The sequence below is a fragment of the Anolis carolinensis genome, chromosome 5, assembly GCF_035594765.1.
Source record: "Anolis carolinensis isolate JA03-04 chromosome 5, rAnoCar3.1.pri, whole genome shotgun sequence".
Classification (NCBI taxonomy): Eukaryota; Metazoa; Chordata; class Lepidosauria; order Squamata; family Dactyloidae; genus Anolis; species Anolis carolinensis.
In genome coordinates, this window is record NC_085845.1 from 27,490,537 (window position 1) to 27,511,794 (window position 21,258).

The 21,258-nt window shown below is 38.1% G+C and overlaps 1 protein-coding gene across 3 annotated transcripts in view; it reads right to left on the reverse strand.

Annotated features, from left to right (window-relative positions):
* The window catches only part of tbck (TBC1 domain containing kinase), a 114,791-nt gene that overhangs the window by 90,902 nt on the left and 2,631 nt on the right, over nt 1-21,258 (reverse strand). For all 3 annotated transcript variants that reach the window (XM_003226388.4, XM_062982622.1, XM_062982621.1), the window contains exons 2-3: nt 19,235-19,465; nt 14,777-14,849 (exon numbers count right to left, since the gene is read on the reverse strand). In XM_003226388.4, the coding sequence (XP_003226436.2) occupies nt 14,777-14,849; nt 19,235-19,427 (266 nt within the window). In that variant the 5' untranslated portion in view covers nt 19,428-19,465. The remainder of the gene's footprint in view (nt 1-14,776; nt 14,850-19,234; nt 19,466-21,258) is intronic.

Sequence of the window (21,258 nt, forward strand, 5' to 3'; positions counted from 1 at the left end):
AAAACCACCTCTGAGCAAACTTTGCCTAAGAAAACCCTATAAAATTAATGGGATTACCATAAACCAGTGGTTCTCAACCTTCCTAATGCCACGAGCCCCATAAAATTATTTTTGTTACTACTTAATTTTGGTACTGTTATGAACTGTAATGTAAGTATCTGATATGCAGGATGCATTTTCATTCACTGGACCAAATTTGGTGCAAATACCTGATACGCACAAATTTGAATACTTTTGGTGGGAGAATTTGCCGCCTGTTTCCAAAAAGGAAGAGAAGGACAGCTGGAAAAATATTCAGCCTTCACTGCCAAAGGGGCCATCAGAAATATGTGCTCCTCGTGACCCCCCCGCCCAGTGGTCCCGACCCTCAGGTTGAGAAACACTGCCATAAACCATCATGTGACTTGAAGGAACGTGCACACACAGAGGTTCCTGGAAAGATCAATTAAGTATTGGAGAATTTATTTTATTTTACATTTAACAAAATATACCACAAAAACTATAATTTAAATAGAAATCCAATGTCACAACTATATCGCAATTTGTGTGTGTGTGTGTGTGTGTGTGTGTGTGTGTATGTATGTATGTATACACACACACACACACACAAACATACTAGCCAACCTTGATAAAATAGTGAAGAGCAGAGACATCACACTGGCAACGAAGGCCCGCATAGTGAAAGCAATAGTATTCCCCATAGTAGCCTATGGATGTGAGAGCTGGACCATAAGGAAGGCTGAGGAAAGGAAGATCGGTGCTTTCCAACTTTGGTGCTGGAGGAAAATCTTGAGAGTGCCTTGGACTGCAAGAAGATCCAACCAGTCCATCCTCCAGGAAATAATGCCCGGCTGCTCACTGGAGAGAAGGATATTAGAGGCAAAGATGAAGTACTGTGGCCACATCATGAGAAGACAGGAAACCTTGGAGAAGATCACGATGATGGGGAAAATGGAAGGAAAAAGGAAGAGAGGCCGACCAAGTGCGAGATGGATGGATGATATCCTTGAAGTGACTGGCTTGACCTTGAAGGAACTGGGGTTAGCGATGGCCAACAGGGAGCTCTGGCATGGACTGGTCCATGAGGTGATGAAGAGTCGGAAACGACTGAACGAATAAAGAAGAAAGTTGTGCCCGGCCACGCACAGCTGTGGCTTATGGGAATCATTTGTTGACCAGGTGGAATAACAGTGAATAGCCTTGCAGCCTCAAAGCCTGGCCATTTTCTTCTTATGTGAATCCTTGTTTGGTGAGCTGGAATACAATGGAATAGGCTTGCTGCTTGGAAGGCTGGGTACTTGCATTCTAGGGGAATGGTTTTTTGGCCAATTTGAATTGCACTGAATAGCCTCGCTGCTTCAAAGCCGGGCCGCTTTCTACATAGAGCCATCCTTCGTTGGCCAGGTTGAATGGGATGGAATAGCCTCATGGCTTCAAAGCCTAGGCGTTTTCTATCTAGGGGAAATTTTGGTTGGCCAGGTTGAACAACACTGAATAGCCTTGCTGCTTCCAAGCCTGGCCACTTTCTACCGCGTGGAATTCTTGGTTGGCCAGGTTGAATAACAATTAATAGTCTTGGTGTGGCAAGTATGAATGCTGCAATTAGCCACCTTGATTAACATTTAATGGCCTTGCAACTTCAAAGCCTTCCTGCTTCCTGCCTGGGGGAATTCTTTGTTGGGAGGTGTTAGCTGGCTCTGGTTGTTTCCTTTCTGGAATTTCCCTGTTTTCAGAGTGTTGCTCTTTATTTACTGTCCTGATTTTTGAGATTATATTGTTCTGTATTATTATACCACAGTAATTACTATATATTATATTTATAATCTTATATTATCTGCTTAGAACTGGATTATATGAGGCCCCTTCTACACAGCTGTGTAAAATCCACACTGAACTGGGTTATATGGCAATGTGGACTCAAGATAATCCAGTTCAAAGCAGATGCTTTGGATTATCTGCCTTGGCATTCTGGGTTATATAGGTGTGTGGAAGGGCCTTGAGTCTACACTGCCATATAATGCAGTTCAAATCAGATAATCTGTATTTTATAGGCAATGTGGAAGAAGCCTAAATTAAGAAGCCCTGAGCTCCATTGTTGCTGAGTGGGTTGCTAGGAGACCAAGTGGGCGAGGCATAGCCTTCTAACTGGCATTTAGGGGGGGAAACGGCTTTTCCTCGTCCTCTAATTTGGACTTTATTTTTCTAGATTTTTTTTTGTTTGAAATACATATTTTGGATGACTATGTCTTTTGTGGCCAAATTTGGTGTGATTTGGTTCAGTGGTTTTGTTGTTTACTCCATAATAAAACACACATTATATATATATACACACACACACACACACACATATATATAGAAGATATGCATATGACACTGAATTTTTAAGATCTTTGAGGAAAAGCTTTCTCTCAGTCCTGCTACCATCACAGCCTCACTTGGTGACGACATAATAAACAGCTTTTCAGTGGCTACTCCCACTCTCCAGAACACCCTTCCATGGAAGGCTAGACTGGCCCCTTCCCTGCTTTCCTTTTTTTTTAGCAATCAAAGATATTTTTGGCTAAGCAGATATTTAATATAAAATTACTGTACTGTACTTTCAGGAAGGCTTTCCAATGTTCAGAGATGTTTTTAACTTTTGTATCCCTTTATAATTATTTTATAGTCGTTACATGAGTTTTTAATTAATTAGGTTTTACCTAATTTCACCCCCGAATTACCTTGGATCCTACTCTGGGAGAAAGGCAGCATATAAACAATATAGATACAGATAAATAAATAAAAATGAAAATATGCATCCTTCCTTTCTAATGATCCTTTTTGTCTTAACAAACAATGCTTAAACGAACAATGCTTAAACAGCCACTCTATTCGGCTCTCTAATGCTGAGTTGCCATCTTTCCACGAGAGTTAATCCTTTTTTACCCCTTTCCATCTCTTGTTTAATGCAGGTACTCACTGTGGTAATTTACTTAGCTGAGTGATAAGGCACAGTGAGCACTAGACACCAGTACCCTAAGGTCAATAAGATCAGAGTATAAGCCAGGGATTGAAACCAGATGGTATATGTGTGCTGAAGTACAGCCAAAATTGCTCATCTCTATCTGTGAAGATAATCAAAACAAGGTTTCAGACACAGTAAGGATATTTTTCACCATGAATGCGCATCAAGCACTTAAAATGTGTGTTGTGGCTTGCTGTTTCTATAGGGGGTGATTGTTGAGTAAGGAATGAGCAGCAGATATCTTCAGCTTGCCCATGTACTAGGTCAGTCTCCAAATATTCTCATGCTTAGCCAATCTGTGTCTCAACATCCGCTGGCCAACAGAAATTCTCAATATTCATACTTCTTAAGAACCCCCATAACATGGTGTTTGCTATGTAAAGAGAAAGCCAAATGCTTTCACAACTCTGCCCTAAGGACTCTTCTGCTGGAGGCTGACCATATAAAATGTGCTGGGAACCTATACATTTGCAAGGTTCTCCAGAGTGATTCCATGGTATACTTACTGTAAGTTGGAAGCCTGACACATATTTCATTTCAGATAAGAAAAATAGGACTCAAGATTATATGAAAATCACATTATGCCAATGGCCTTAGCATGGATTTCTCACATAATATAGAAGTCTTCTGTATGACTAGTGAGACTTAAAGTCAAATATTCATACAACCATGAAACTTTTTGTGCAACCTTTGGTCAATCATATGTATCCTCATCTAACTAAAAAAAAAAGGCTATATTTTGAGCTCCTTAGAGGATGGGTGGGATACTGAACACAGCAAGCTGCTTTAAGACTGCTTGTCTCAGTACTGATTGCACTAACTTGATAGCACAATCCTCCAGAGTTGGGTTTTGGGATGCAGAATAAGATGAAGAGGGAAGAAAAGATTGTTCCCCTCCCAATTCCACTGCTCCATGAGTGGAAATTTAATGCTGGATATCAACTATAGATCTGATCATTATTCTCCAGGATTTATTATCTAAGTCTTCAATGTCTGGCATTTTCAGCAACAGCTTGCCAGGAAAGCCCCATATCTAGAACCCAGGAGAGTTGCTGTCAAGTTCATGTAGACAATACTAGTCAACTCTTGCACACATGGAATACTGCAAGAAGCCATTTCTCTTTGCCTCACAAACCTTTGGATCATAGTTTAAAAAAACCCAGTCAAAAATGTAATTTAATCTTCCAATTAACATAACTGTGATATTTATCAGGAACTGTTATTTAAAAAAGAACGACACACACCTTTTTCAAGCAGGAAAAGACCTGTGGAGAATACAAATTACTCTCCAGAGTCCTTTTGAGATATTTAAAATATTTGGAAGTGAGTTGTTGGGTTTCCTTGTGCTATTTCAGCTGCAATTATTTTAAAACAGCAAGCAATTCATATTATTAGCATCATCCTCTCGAAGTATTTTCCCCCCCTGAAGAGTTCCTGACAGGAAATTACTAATTAATTTCATCATTATTTTGCTTTCCTTCAGAATATACATAATATTGTGTAGAGTGACCTTGTATACTATTTTCCAACTTAAGATTGTGCAAATCATAAAATGTGTGTTGGGGTGTCCTGAATGGTCTACCACAGCTTCCTCCTTTCTAGCAAAGCCAAAAGGATTATATTGATTTAATAAAATGCAAAGCCACGAAAAAGTGCTGACATAGCAGGCTGCCAGAATTAGACTCTTGGTTTCAACACAACATAATTTTAACACATGAAAATTATTTAATGAAAATTTATTAAAACATTCCCTTTCAAATTCCTTCTGCTACACTTTTAAGCTAGTCAAATTCAATTTGTTTTGCAGAGCAAACTCCAAAGTAGAACTGGAGTTGCCAGCATAGATCATCAATGGGGATAGAATCCTGACTTTAGAGAATCTCACTATTACCAGATTTAGTTTAAAGCTTCAGCACTAATCCAACAGGCAAAGGCAACTTCACACTTCAGTAAACTGACCTTCATGGCAGTCCTCTTCCCACTTTCTATAGCTGTGAATGTTTTTATTCAGACAGGCCCTTGGTGTTAATTCTTCTCTGCTCATTAACTTACTTTATTCCATTTTAGTACAGGTTGAATATCCCTTATCCAAAATGTTTGGGCCCAGAAGTGTTTTGGATTCCGCCCTGCTTTTGGAATACCTCTATTTGCATATATGTACATAATGAGACATCTTACAGATGGGACCCAAGTCTAAACATAAAATTCATTTATGGATCAAACACCAAAGCTTTCCAAACTGTGTATTGTGACACTTTATTGTGTTGGCTATAGTATGTAGGTGTATCATGCAATTGTAAAGTGAAACCTCTGAGACTACATGAAATAAAATATAAAAAATATATAAATGAAAGGTTTTCACGAGATATTTTGTGTCCCCATACATTTCACTCTTACAATGTATGTATGTTTCTGCATCTCTTATATGGGATTGGTTTAATTTTAGCTAGTCAAGCTGAATTACTGTGTCATGAAATGATGCATATCTAAAAAGTATATCACCAACAAAAATGTTTGGAAAGCTCTGCTTTATGCACATAGCCTGAAGGTAATTTTATACATTGTTTTTAATAATTTAGTGCACCTTTGCTTTATAATAGTTCAGAAAGCAAAGGTGTCACTATCTCAGCCATAAATGTGGGTGATTTTGGAGTATTTTGCATTTCCGGATTAGCGATGCTCAACCTGTAGTGATGTTTTAAAACTTCCTCCACTAGGTCTTAGTCTACTATCTCATTGCGGGAATAATCCTCAATTCCCCACAAGGCTAGGTAGATCCTATCCCGCTCGTAAGGCTTCAAATACAGCCCTGAAAGAAGAGTAATCTGAGTTCAGAAAGGCTTATCACCAGAAGCGTTACAATTACAATCATTTGGCCACAACAATTATCAATACAATAATTTTGTAAAATATTGCAATCTGGTATCAACCTGCACTAACAAAATTGTGGGTCCTCAAGGTGACTTACTGTTTACTTTTTTATATCATTAAAACACATATATTAATATTTCTGTATGTCATTTTAAACATATTCCACAAAAATGAAGAAAAATGGGATAAAGATCACACATCGTTTCCTTTTGAAAACACGACTTCTCCACTGAAAATTATCCATTATATTGCCACTTTATCCTGGTGAAGTAGTGGTCAAAACAACAGCTTCAAATACATTTCATGTACATTTTGGAGCACTCTCTGGCTCACTTTTAACTCATATTGGTAAGCAATCCTGAAGCCGACAAGAAGGACAGGAATTTGTTGAACTTGTCAAGAAGGTCCCACAGATCACTCCCAGTCCCAAAGCACTGGTTAAGCTGTACATATTTGCACAAGGCTATTTCATATAAAGTCTTCCAAAATGCAGGGAAAGTAATGCAAGAAATGAATGCACATCAATCTGAACTTCTTTGAGAGGTGATCTGTTTATGTTTGTTTCAGTAAAATACTTAAATTAAATTATTTTTCAAAGTAGAAAAAACCAGTATCAGCTATTTGATATCCTGGTTTATCTGCTTCCTTACAAGACATGTTTTTGTGGGCAGGCTTGGGTTCAGACATCAAAATAACCCTGATTTAGCTAAATTCATCCTGATTTTATATTTCCTCTGACCCTAGCTGCTGACACTCATAATCTACCTCTCAAGCCCCTCCAAATAATACCTTCTGTTTTAGTTTTAAGTTATTTTGCAATCCAGTTTCAATTCCAACTTCATATTTACTAAACATTCAACTAATTAAAAAAAGCATATTGGATACTACATAAACAAGACATGACTAATTGATTTTCTTGCATCATGACTTCATTTCAATAAATTTTGTTTTGGAAATGGAATTTCTGGAAAAGGATTAGAAGGGAAAACTATATGTTTTGTCATACTTAGGTTAAAAAAGAGTTTTTAAAAATAGATTTATTTTTCTCCTGCCACTCACGCAGGTAAACTAGCATTTCCGACAGCAACAGATTCAGCAATGTAGTCCAGGTTTGCCTCTGGTTAATGTTAACCTGAATGAAAATGAAGGAATTAGTTCCAAAAATCCTATTTTTAGTTTTGAAAGACTCTGTTTTGAACTATAAAGAGTTTCCTTAAGTTTATTTTTAATTTCTTCAGTTCTTCCAATGGAAGTTCTTCCTTTTTGAACAATAAAAGCATTCTTTTTCAAAGAGTTATATTTAAAATCCATTTATTCAATCTATTTTTATCCCAAAATTTTCTTCCTGTATTTCACTTAAATTTGCAGTTTTCTTTTCACAGACTGATATCTCACATTAGTACATTTATGCCACATATTGGATTATGTGGATTAAGTGCATTTTGCTTTAATTCTACACTACAAGTCACACTGATTTCTATTTCAGGGGAAAGTTGGGGTATAACTTAAATAAGTAATAAACAAATACTCAATTTAAAAACTGAAACCATGTCATTTATTGCTTCTCAACCAGAATTGTACACTTCTAAGACTGGAAAATGTACCTCCTTTATTCCATTTTTCATTAATACACATTCCCCACCTGGACATGGAAAGTGCCTTAAATGTATATTTAAATGTATAATTATGTATATTTTAATGTATATTCTTAATTTTATTGTAATTTTTAATCTTGATAGATTTTTAAATTTGATGAAAACTGTTTTTTGATGTGTATGTTTATATTGTAAGCCGCCCTGAGTCCCCTGATGGGTGAGAAGGGCGGGGTAGAAGTGATGTAATAAAATAATAAAATAAATTCTATATTCATGCAAACTACAGTAGAGTCTTGTTTATCCAATCTTCACTTATCCAATGTTCTGTATTATCCAACGCAGTCTGCCTCCTGCCCAGATCCACAGCTGTTTTTCTAGGCAGCAATGCGCAGCGGACCAACACGCTCATTAACAACACAATGCAGCCACACTCCCAAACAAGTGGCAGTCTTGTTGTAAAACATAATGTTTTGGTGCATAATTTGTAAAATCTTAATATAATTTGACGTTTTATAGGCTTTTCCTTAATCCCACCTTATTATACAACATTTTCGCATATCCAACTTTCTGCCAGCCCATTTACGTTGTATAAGCGAGACTCTACTGTACATGTTTATCAGGAACCCCTGGTAACACAGTGGATTAAAACCCTGAGCTGCTGAAGTTGCTGACCGAAAGGTAGGCAGTTTGAATCCAGGGAGCAGGGTGAGCTCTCACTGTTAGCTCCAGATTCTGTCAGCCTAGTAGTTAGAAAACATGCAAATGTGAGTAGATTAATAGGTATTGCTCCGATGGGAAGGTAACAGTGCTCTGTGCAATCATGCCAGCCACATGACCTTGGAAGTGTCTACGCACAATGCTGGCTCTTTGGCTTAGAAATGGAGATGAGCGCCAACCCGCAGAGTTGGACACAACTAGACTTAATTTAATGTCAGCGGAAAACCTTTACCTTTACCTTACAATGTTTATCTTTTGAAAAACGTTTCTCCAATTTGATTTTTGCAGCATAATTCAACAGTAAGAATACACTTAGTGAAGGGTGGAACAAGGACCTCTAATCCAGACAGCAGACAATAGTTTAATAAGAGCAAATAAAACCTACTCAACCAAGTCCGATCATGTTTTCAACTGAGCTAGTAAACAGCTGCAGACACAGTCTGCTTCCGATCAAAGACTCTATGTATAACATATACCTCTGTATCTCTCTGATGGTTCACTGGTAATTTTTCAAAACCATAACCTCCGAAACATATGACAACTATATTTTATTGAAGACATATTATGACCACTCTACTCACAAATTTAGAGTCATCCAGCATGCTCAATGCAGGTGCCAAAAGTCACTTAAGCATTTCTGTCTTGCATTTGCTTGCCTTTTAAATTAAAAGATGGCAAAAAAAGCCACCACCCCCCCAAAAGTGTGTTTTAAAGAATAGTATGAAAAGAGAATAAAATGCAGATGTACTACTTTTTAGATGCTCACAACTGTAACAGCTGTACATGCTTTCTGAAATTTCTGTACCACTAGATTATACAACCAGCGACAAAAGAGAGGTGATTTACTATGTTCAAAAACAGCTAAGAGTCTAATCCTACACATACTTTTTGGGAATTAAACACCACTGAACACAGTCAGGTTTACTCTAAGCCTGCATGAATGAGATATATGAACCCAGCTAGAGGCAACCAACCAAAACCAGACAAATTAAACAAACATTGATGAATTTTAAACACTATTTCATAGTTAAAATGAAGAATCCAGTATGTGTATTTACATGTACTTAAACAATTACTTTTTCCTATCCAAACAGTTCATTTTTAAACTACTGACTCATAAGAAAAAGCTTTATAATTCTATTCCAATGAAAAAGCAGTCAAGATTTTTATTAGACTGTCTTACTATATATCTATTAATACCAACTTTATATTTCAGATTCAAATGACTAATCCACAGCTAACATTTATCCATTTATTTTCAAACATTTATTATATCTTGATTACTAATTATTAAGCTAAATTTCCATTAGTCTTTGTTAATTACACAACAGAAATGAAATTATCCAGAATTTACAGTGCAATCTAACACACGTTAACCCAGTGAACCTCACTGTGGTCTATAAGGTTTACACTCAAGTGCACAAAGGATTGCAGTCTTTCAAAGCAATCCTACAGATAGGCAATTTCAGCTTGAAGGTTCCTATCACTATCAGTTATAAGATACGTTACAGTATCAATGAATTTTGTGGATAGGGAAAAACGATAACACAGAACCAATGATGAGAAAATACAGGCAAATCATAAGCCTAACATGATAATGTCTAGGTTCTCTGAAGTTGGGGACAGACTGAAGTGACAGAACTGTGAGCCAAATAATTTGTGTGCTGACACTAAGGACACACACACACACACACCAGGGACCTTTGTTAAGAGAAGAATGCGAAGGCTCCAAATGACAGTCTGAAGGAAAGGACTAGAGAGAGGTAAAGTTATTGGACTCATCCACAGCTAGCATCCTATTCCATATCACCAAAATATAGACAAAAGTGAGCCAAAATGACTTATACTCATGAACCACACAAACATTTTAAAAAATCTAGCAGGGTTTAGACCCTCAACCTGAGGGTCCCCAGATGTTTTTGGCCTTCAACTCCCAAAAATCCTAACAGTTGGTAAACTGGCTGGGATTTCTGGGAGTTGTAGGCCAAAACACTTGGGGACCCACAGGTTGAGAACCACTGGTTTAGAAGGACAAACAATATGATGAAAAATTGAACACAAGAGGGTGGTTGCTCAAAATCAACCTGGTCTGGGTGATGAGCACTTACTATCTCAGATGGTATCTATATACTCTTACCCAGATAATTTTAACAAGAAAAGGAGAGCAGAAGGAATAATATGATTTCCAGAAGCTTTGGAGATCATGACATCTAGCAAAGGTTTTCAATTATCCATGCTGGATGCATTTGGGGATACACAGATCATAAAAGAAAAGTGTGTTCTAATGTTTCAAGCGGAATGCTTAGCTTCCTGATGAGCTACAATAAACCAGGGCAATTTAGGCTGAAACCAGCCCAATATTTCAAGCCTGCAACTACTTTAGATATCTAAAGTTCTGATTTAAACTTATGATACGTTCTTCTAAGCATCATTTAATGAAGTAATGAAATATCACCTCTAAAAGAAAAGGACAGGAAAAGACGGATCTTCTTGTGGACCTAAATCAAGACTGTGCAGAAACACCTATGTAAACGTTAGCTCATATGTAATGTGTATAATGATGCATGACTTCATAAGATTAACTGCAAATAACTATTAGACAGCTGGAGAGCCTGCTGTTTTGCAATATGCATGGAAAGACGGACCATCCACTATGCTATATCTTCAGTTTCAGTAACAGGCTAACAGAAGATTTCCTGCTGACTTGACATCAGCCTGTGATACAGGTGCAAAGGACTTATTTCCTGGCAAGTGTAAGAGGAATTAATCTATAAACCATAAGGACAGCTTCTCCCATTCCATAACAGTTTATGAAATTAATTACAATAACATGCATATCAACTTTGGGGTATAAGACTAGTGCTCCTATCATGAACTAAAGCAATCGAAACATGTGGGGAGGGGGCTAGGGAGATTGAAAGAGAGGGAGAATGAACCCAAATATTTCTCTGAAAAGCTAATTGACAAAAAATGGATTGAATGGCATAACTGGGAATTACTTTTTTGTAAATTATTTCTGTCTCTTGAAAGGTCTTATGAAAGAAACCAAAAGATGTCCATGTTAATTAACTGAAAAGCAATGGGAAATATTTTAGTTGCTCTCCCTGGATGTCTCTTTAAGGTGAAGCAGTTACTCTTTTAGCTGCTATAAAGATGAAATTGTGTTGCATAGGTTAGCTTGTGGATGGCAAAAATCATTATTACATTTAATGATCTCAACACCCAATTATTTTTTTTAAAGGCAGGAAACAGTGTTTTGGCATGTTTTCTTTTAGTTTGGTGTTTTCCTTCATATACTTGCAAATTTAGTCCAATCTTTCTGCTTTCTCATGAAGGAGGGAATTGAAGAATGTGAAGATGTAATTGATGTTGCAGTTAGTATTTAGTTAAAATAACTGTTGTCAAACTATAACTCCCATCATTCGTTACCATCTACTATGCAAGAAATTCTTATGGGAGTGAGGGTCCATAGAAACTTGAAGAACCACAAGTTTGGATTAATCATTTGAGACCAGAGAAGAGAGAGCTACAGCTTGCCTTTTGGGCTTAATAGCACTTCTGGGAGCCAAAAGTCTGGCCTATAGCACCCACTTAAAATCCCACTTCCATCAGTTGCTATCTCTCAACTTCACCTCCTCCCCTCCCACTCTAGCAACACAGAGATAATATTCATCTACCTTACATGGTTGTTAAAATTACAAGGAATAGTGTATTCACTCTTCAAGCTTCTGAAAAGACAGTATTTCTTGGTCTTGAATTAGTAACTTTTAAAGTTTGTAGCTTTCAAATTTTCCTTAGGCAGGAAAAAAGAAAGGGACCATGTAGTAGTAAGTCTAGGAATAAGCACATAATGAAACCTATGATGGTTGATCTGAGTCCACAACAGGGGTAGAGAACATTTGCCTTCCAAATGTTTCAGACTACAATTCCCATATTCTTTTACCATTGACTATGCTTGCTTGCCTAAAACATATAGTTGGCCAAATATTTCTACCCTGGAATACAAAGTGAAAAAGAGATACAACCACATGATATAGAAAAGATATCTCTGAGGTCACAGATCATTAGCTGTCTATGAGTTCTATAAGTTCAACTCAGATGGTCAACAGAAAGGTTGCAGAACAATAAAAATCTCTACATTTTATCTTGTGTTTGTTTTGTTTTGTTTTTTTTTTTTTTCAAATGATGGCTCTTGAGGCTCTTTTGACCAAGGCTTATATATATCTGTTGGAGATAAAAATTTGCACTACTTGTAACCCTGAAGTGTAGATACAGAAGGAAGATGAAACGTGAACCTGAAGTGAGGCTAAAGCTGACAACGATTTGCACCCAGAGTCACAAAACCAGATAAAGCCAAAACTATTGCTATGAAAATTGTTATGCAACAGCTTTCATTTTAAGAACTAACCCTTCCCTGATTTATTAAGTAGTCCTAGCAATTTTTATTTAGTACATGGGAAACAAGCATCAGACATGAAGTGCAACAAGGAGAAAAGATCAGAGAACAAAAAAATCTGAGGAAATGAACACCATTCACCTAAAGGTAATACGTTCTAGTTTCCACATAACAAATAAATAACATGGGACTTACATTTTCCAGTGACAGGGCTTAGAAGTCTTTAATACTAGCTTAGCATACTGTTGGAAGTAAAGGAATCAGACTCTACTATCCAGCTCTGAGATCCATCATGAAGAGATATGTGCTTGCTACTCAATATATTCCAGTGGTGGCTTGCAATGTCAGTGGGAATTGTGAATCCATTTTGAGATCTGATCTGAACCTGTTTCCCTAAATAAGTTTTCAACCATAAACAAGTCCTCTAAAATTTAGAATAACATCCAGAATGGGGCCGGGCTGTGGCACAGGCTGGTGAGCAGCCTGTTGCAATAAATCACTCTGACCATGAGGTCATGGGTTCGAGGCCAGCCCGTGGCGGGGTGAGCACCCATCAATTAAAAAAATTAAAAATAGCCCCTCCTCTTTGCTGACCCAGCAACCCGAAAGATAGTTGCATCTATCAAGTAGGAAATAAGGTACCACTTATAAAGTGGGGAGGCAAATTTAACTAATTTACGACATTGGAATGAGGAAGTGCCGTCACAGTGGATGATGAAGCAGCTGCTCCCCCCTGCGGCCAGAATCGAACATCCCCTCTGGAGAAGGTTAAATTGCCTCTGTGTCTGTCTCGGTTCTATGTGTATATGGGCATTGAATGTTTGCCCTATATGTATATAATGTGATCTGCCCTGAGTCCCCTTCGGGGTGAGAAGGGCAAAATATAAATACTGTAAATAAATACATTGTCTCACTGACAAGGCAGGGTATACCATCACCCTTTTGTATACAGTGTTCCCTCACTATTTCGCGGTTTACTTTTCGTGGATTCACTGTTTTGCGGTTTTTCAATAAACTCTAAAAGACTATTATAAATTACAAAAAAATACAATCTTTAGCCTTCTTTGCCAAAGAGTGCTACTGCCTCACCAAACTACAAATTCTATGATTCCATAGCATTGGCAGTTATAGTGGCGTCAAACTGCATTCATTCTAAAGTGTAGATGCTCCCCTAGATCTCTTTCATATGACAAACCAGGTATCACTCATGCTATATCTGTGCATTTTATGTTTTCTGGCTAAGCGTAATTCCTTGCATTTATCCTTGTTGATTTTGTCCCAGATCTCTAATCTGTTAAAGTCATTTTGAATCCTGATCCCGTCCTTTGTTTCCCCTCCTAATTTAGTGTCATCTGCAAATTATGTAAAGAGGCTCTCTATTTCATCATCCAAGTCATTCAAGAAAATGATGAAGAGCACTGGGCACAGGGCAGAACCAAGATGTGGAGGAGCCATTGGGGAGCACTCTTTGGGTTCAACTGATCAACTAATTATTATGAATTCTGTAATTTTATTGAGTTGTTTGCATGAATATAATGGGGACTCCTGGTAGCAAAGTTCCCAACTGCAGTGTCATAGGATACTTCAAGCACAAATCTGCCCAGTTTATGTAACTGGAGTGGAGGAGGAAGAAATTTCCCATTCCCCTCAGAAAATGTCCCAGGCTATTTCCAATGCTTTAATTTCTGTTCTGCACAACATTTGTCATTTTGTCCAAACAAAAGTTGTAAGAAAACCTTATAATGCACAGTCTTCTTTTTTTTAGTCAAAGTTAAATTCACTATTGATTATAGAAGCATGAAAGATTTCACAAAGAACATGCAAAGAACTGTATCTGTATTCTCCAGTATGTTTCAGGGGCCTTCCACTTTTGATGAAAAAAAATATTTGAAACAGAAACAAGATATATGAGGAGCAATGGTTGGCAGTTTTCAGAACCTTCACGATAAAACCTTAAACATCTCTTCTCTCTTTCTTTTCTTCCAGAACTAAATATATACTTCATCTTAAGCATGTGTTTATCTGGTTGCCAGAAGGATAAAGCAGCACTGGAAGATGTCAGTTTTGAATCCATATAGACCTGTAAAGGTAGTTAATGTTTTAAAAGAAAAAGTGTGTCTGGAGTATGTCAGTTAAAGTAGATAAACCTTTCAGCTTGCATGTTTCTAAGCTATGTTTTTCTTGATACCATACCTCACTGGTTTCCTGTCTCGAAGCAAGTCTTCCAGGCTTCTTCCACAGTGTTCAGCAACAACCACTAGCCTCTCTGATGAAAAAAAGAGAGATACAGACAGGTTTAGTATCTCGGTACTCATACACACGAAACACTTTCTCTCACACATTGCTTTAAATTAAAACCACATCATACAACACCTAAGATCAGTAAGACAAGGATATCTACTTATTTGACTTTGACATAAAATCAGACCATTATATTATATAATACGTGGGGAAAAAATGAGTTGAAACATAGGTTGAAATTTCTTTTCGCTAGCATAATGTACCTCGAATGTGCAGTATCATGAAAAAAGGGAGTCTGATTCGTCTAAGGGGCCACGGTGATGCAATGGGTTAAATCCTTGTTCTGCTGAACTGCTTACCTGAAGGTCGGCAGTTCAAATCCGTGGGATGGTGTGTTCTCCCGCTGTTAACCCTAGCTCCTGCCAAACTAGAGGTTGAAAACATGCAAATTTGAGTAGATAAATAGGTACGGCTTTGGCAGGAAAAGGCATAAAGACGCACCAACAGCCATGCCGCCCACACAACCAGGAGGTGACGATGCAGGCTCCTCAGCTTGGAAATGGAAAAAGAGCACCTCTCCCAGAGCCAGAGAAAAGCACCGCCTCCAGAAGCCAGAAATGAAAGGAGAAGCCTTTGCCTTTGTCTGTGTTTGTGTGTCTCACTGTATTTTCTGCAGAGTCCACTATAAACACTACACTTTGTCACTAACAGGTTTGTGCTGCCAAATTTTTCATGATCCCAGAACTGAGCTCAGGGGCCACATTTGGGGCCAGGACCCACAGCTTAAGAAGCAGTGGCATACAGAAGGTGATTAATTTTCCCTTTGCTACTTTAGAATCTGTAGTACTGCATTTAAAAAACACAAAGACAATGTGTTGTCGAAGGCTTTAATGGCCGGAATCACAGGGTTGTTGTGAATTTTCCGGGCTGAATGGCCATGTTCCAGAAGCATTCTCTTCTGACGCTTCGCCCACATCTGTGGCAGGCATCCTCAGAGGTTGTGAGGCAGGGGTCCCCAAACTAAGGCCCGTGGGCCAGATGTGGCCCTCCAAGGTCATTTACCTGGGCTCCGCCCTCGGTTTTAGGCTTAGGCTTGCCCAAAGTCTGAAATGACTTGAAGGCACACAACAACAATCCTGATTAACTTGATTATCTTATTGTCCAAAAGCAGGCCCACACTTCCCATTGAAATCATGATAGGCTTATGTTGGTTAAAATTGTTCTCATTTTTAAATATTGTATTGTTCTTCCATTTTTTTGGTTTTGTTGTTGTTTTTTGCACTACAAATAAGACATGTGCAAGGTGCAGAGGAATTGGTTTGTATTTTGTTTCAAACTATAGTCCAGCCCCCCAACACTCTGAGGGACCATGGACCAGCCCAGCCCTCTGCTTAAAACGTTGGGAGGACCCCTGTTTTGAGGTATATTGAAAAAACTAAGCAAGGAAGGTTTATATATCTGTGGAAGGTCCAGGGTGGGAGAAAGAACTCTTGTCTATTGGAGACCAGTGTGAATGTAAATGTTCAGTTGTGTCCATTTTAATGTATGAGTCCCAGACCAGGGAAAGGGTGGAATATACTCGTAAATACAGTGGGCCCTCATTACCCATGGGTTTGTTGGTTCCAGAACCTCATGCTGATACAAAATGCAGATGATTGAGTCCAATATTATTACATCACAGTCACCTGGAAGATTTTCTGAAAATGTTATCTTGTTACTATATATATTTTATTTGCAATGTGATGAATCTGTGAGCACAAAGATAAATTCTTCTCATTTCCCAGCTATGAAATGCTTTACTATCTTCAGATGTGATGTACTTCATGCTCAAAACAGCACAATGCTATACCCTGAGAATTATAACCATTGGGCTTTGCTGATTTAAAAAACCTCCAAAGAAACAAGCTCAATGTTTTCTTTTATCTGCTATATCATAACACACTGTGCAGTTGCAAGAATATTGCCATTTTTCATATAACCCTCACTCCTTGAAAATAGATTTACAATGTGAAGCTTATTTGTTGCATTCCACTTTGCCAGACATTCTGCTGAACTATAGAGCTAAAGCTGGTTTAACAAAACTCTCAGTGTGTGCACACACATACACTCACTCACTTTAAACTAACAAAACCGATCCCAGGTGTAATAGCCATTTTCTTTCTCTTTTGGAGCTGATGCCAAAATACAAAAGAAGAACAATCATCTTGAATCAGTTTCAAATAGCATATAGAAAACAGGCAAAACCTGACTTCTGATCTGATTTTCTACATAAAAACATAACATTCCTAAGAGACCAGCCACATGCGATATCCAACATCAGAACCAAATGAAGGGGGAAGAGAACGATGTAAACAGAACAAGGAACGGAAAGTATGGGGGAAACCGAACACTTGTGTATTAGGAAAACACATATCTAAGAATATGGTAGCTAATTGTAATAGGTAAGTTGTGTACAGAGGAAGGATTGCTCTTTTTGCACACAAATCTCTCAGCACACATACCCCTGAATATGAATGGTAGCCATGACCTTCTATCTTCCCTTCACCAATTTTTGGATTAAACTCACTATGGTAGTTTTTCAGGAACTACCTTTATACAGAACTGATGTGTAAAGACAGAAAGTTTCACAACTTTGACAGATTTAAGATTCTCTCAAATCAGTAGAGGGGAGCCTTGAGCTCACGTTGTTTTGAACTAGAATTCTGATACTCCATGTCCACTATCTGTGCTCACTGGGATTTCTGGGAGCTAAAGTCCACAATTTCTTGAGAACCAAAGTCTCTTTATCTCTGGATGGGAAAACTGTCATCTGCTTGGAAAACCTAAATAAGCATCTTTCCTACAACAACTGTAAATTGATGACCTTCACAACTGATAACAGAAAACACATTAACCTCTTTTATGGACAATATGGGTGATCTATATTGTCATTTGCCTTCTACCAGTTTGGCATAAATATTTGAACTAGTCAATGTAAAACTGTGCAAATGGCCAGAAGTCACCACTGATCATATACTGCGGTTCAGGATGACACTATTATTTCTGAAGGTATGTGGGAAACTGGTTTGGTGAGAAGCAAATCTACCAGAAGGTTATGATACTAATTGTCAGGTGGATGCTTTGGTCCCGTATGATTTATCTTCCTTGCTGTTTTCCTTTCTTTTGTCCTATAAAGTCAAATTGAAGCCAAACTAAAGACAAATTCCCTCTCAATTAATGTTAGATATATATTTTTTGAACTAAGGGTATATAAAGAAGAGAAAAAGGAGATCTACATTCATTTTCCCAATTTCAAAGAATGTTAAGGGAAAACTAGACAAGATACAGCCCTCTGAGGCAGCCTTGATACTTTTGTCTCTCTGCAGAATGATCCTTGACTTATCATCCATGGGTCCCCAGTGGTGCAATGCGTAAAACCCTTGTGCCGGCAGGACTGCTGACTTGAAGGTTGGGTTGCTGACTTGAAGGCTGCCAGTTCAAATCCGGGGAGAGCGTGGATGAGCTCCCTTTGTCAGCTTCAGCTCCCCATGCGGGGGCATGAAAGAAGCTTCCCACAAGGATAGTAAACATCAAACATCTGGGCATCCTCTGGGCAATGTCCTTGCAGGTGGCCAATTCTCTCACACCAGAAGCGACTTGCAGTTTCTCAAGTCACTCCTGACACGAAAAAAATCCATGGGTCAAATCAAAATCCTTAATTTTGGCTGCAAACCTGCTCACACATGAGAATATATGGTAAAGCATTCAGTAATTTGCAGCATTCAATGGGGTACAAGATATATATCAAAAGATGTAAATTACAGTTTATATTACATCTTTACCATAAAATATGATTCAATGATAAGTTCCAAAATATAAGAACTGAGAGAGAATTGTTGAGACTGTCTTCTGTGGAGCACATTTCTTTTAAACTCCAAACATCAAAAGGGAGATTTAAGGATTTAAAGAAAAAGAAAGACAGATTGATGAATTACAGGGATCTATGAAACAAATGGAATGAAAGATGCCTGTAGGTTTAAAAGAAAACCAAGCTGCCCCCCACTAAAAAAAAAGAAGAAAAAAGAAGCAGAAGAAAATGGGCAGTCGGGGTGGAAAAGAAGAAAGAAAGAAAGAGTGTGAAAAAGAAAAGGAAACATCCCAAAATTATGAGTGTGATCTGAACTACAGGATACCCAAAGCTTTGCAATCTAGCAACACCCTACATCTGTGTCTGTTATGTGTAACAATAAAGAGACAAGACTGAAGAATGCTACAACGGAGTCAGTATGGAGAAAAGCAAACTGCTGTTAGCCTTTGAAGTCTACAATGTCCCGAAACATATGTATAGAATAATAGCTGTAACACGCTTAAATGTACACTCAATGGTTGGGGGAAGGGGGAGAGCAGTGAGGAGAAAGAGTCAAGTCTCACCATGTTTTCCTCGAGAAATGTCCACATACTGGCACAGTCTTGGGTGCGTAATTGTCTTCAGAATCTGAAAGCGCCCCAGGATCTTTATGGAGTTTGGTGTCAAAGGAAGGCCATTGCTCCCACAAACATCATTGGGAAGAGCTGAAGCAAAGAAGGTGAAAGCTCCGAGTTCTGCATCTTTTAATGGAAACATCTCAGCATTTGGTGAGACCAGTCATCAGGTACAATACCCTTAAAAGAGAAACAAAAATACTAAAAAAGCTCCAGATCAGTCAATGGGGTACCTGTAAAACAAGTTGTTTACTTAGATATTTACCTATAAGGCTAGTCAAGGAAAAACATGATATTAATATTAACACTGGTTATGATAGAACAACAAAAGAGCTTTTCATTAGTTGAAATACTGAAGTACAAGTAACAATCTAAGCCTATTGCTCCTAATCTTTAGGGTACGGGAAAGATATTTAGGGAGCCAGCACGGTGCAATGGTTTCATGATTGAACTATGACTCTTGAGACCAGGGTTCAAACCCAATGGGTGACCTTAGGCAAAGACACACACTCTCAGCATCCCAACATGAGAGAGGCCTCCTAGCAGGATGGTAACACATCCGGCCGTCCCCTGGGCAACGTCTCTGTAGACAGCCAATTCTATCACATCAGAAGCGACTTGCAGTATGTTCTCAAGTCACTTCTGACATACACACACACAAAAAGCCTCAGAAAGATGCAAAACCTTTCTGAATAAATCTGGCTAAGAAAAACATCCCCATAAGTTTGGGGGGGGGGGACAACTTGAAGACAAACCACCAACGCCACAACAGAGACATTTGCTGTCTTGAACAGAAGTGATTGGCTTCAGTTACTATGCACCTGAATATGGGGAAACATTTGAGGCATCGCTTCAAACAAATGTTGTGACTTGATATGATTTCTGCCATGGATGTCAAAAACATTTTAGGGAGTCATGTTAACACTGCTCTTTCTATTCACTTGGGATACATACCTATCTTCTAAGATCAGACCAGATTGGGCTGTATTGCCTGAAATGCAAACAGGATGCTGCCACCTGACTGCTTTTGGCTTTTTTTAAAGACCAAGAGCAATCTACATTCTGTAAGTGCCAGCTCCATCAAATTCTATGAGATTTACTTTATGTGCATACATTGCTAAAGTATGGCTATACTCTAAATGACTTTTTCATTTTATAATGATTTAAATTTCCAAGTGAGCAATAGGTCAGATAAAGATCAACTAGCTATGTAATGAATTGGGTAAGTTAGCCATATGTCCTATTTGACACAGGACAGTTCCTTTTAAAAGGCTAGTCAGTTTAAAAGTAAAAGACAATGGGAAGGGAGAGCAGAAGTCATGAAACTTCCCATTGACAATGAACTATTGGGCAACATATATAGCAGGCACACATGTCACCTGGTCACAAAACTCCTCCAGGATGATGAACTGTAGTGCACTGCTTCTACTTCAATTATTTTGTCTGAACATCATTCAGTGCGGTTCTTCTATCTATAAAAGCAACATCCCCTAGAAATCTCCTTCGAATGGCTTTCTGGAACGTATTTTTGGAATCAGAGAAGGCTGGTGGTGATGGCTTACATCATGTAGTGAGGAATCAAACACATATGATCTTTTCCTGCCCCATGGAGGACAATGAAAGAAAAAGACTTCTTCCATTTATAACACCTTAGTTCACAGAAAATGACAGAAAACAACACTATAATATCAATACAGATCAGGAAGAAACAGGTTCTCAACGGGACTCAAACAAACCTAATATTAAGAACTTGGTTGTTAGCATCTAGCTGCAACATCTCACTGTATCATACATCATAAGCATGCCTGAATAAAATTATCTTTTGCTGCTTTTATATCTTAGTTTTTAATTGTAAAGCAAAAAAAAAAATCCAATGATAATATTTCAACAGCAGGTTAAAGCCAAAGACCACTGATCTGAAGAGTTGGGACTGAAATATCTCATTAGATCTTTCAACTTAAGAAAAAAGAAAG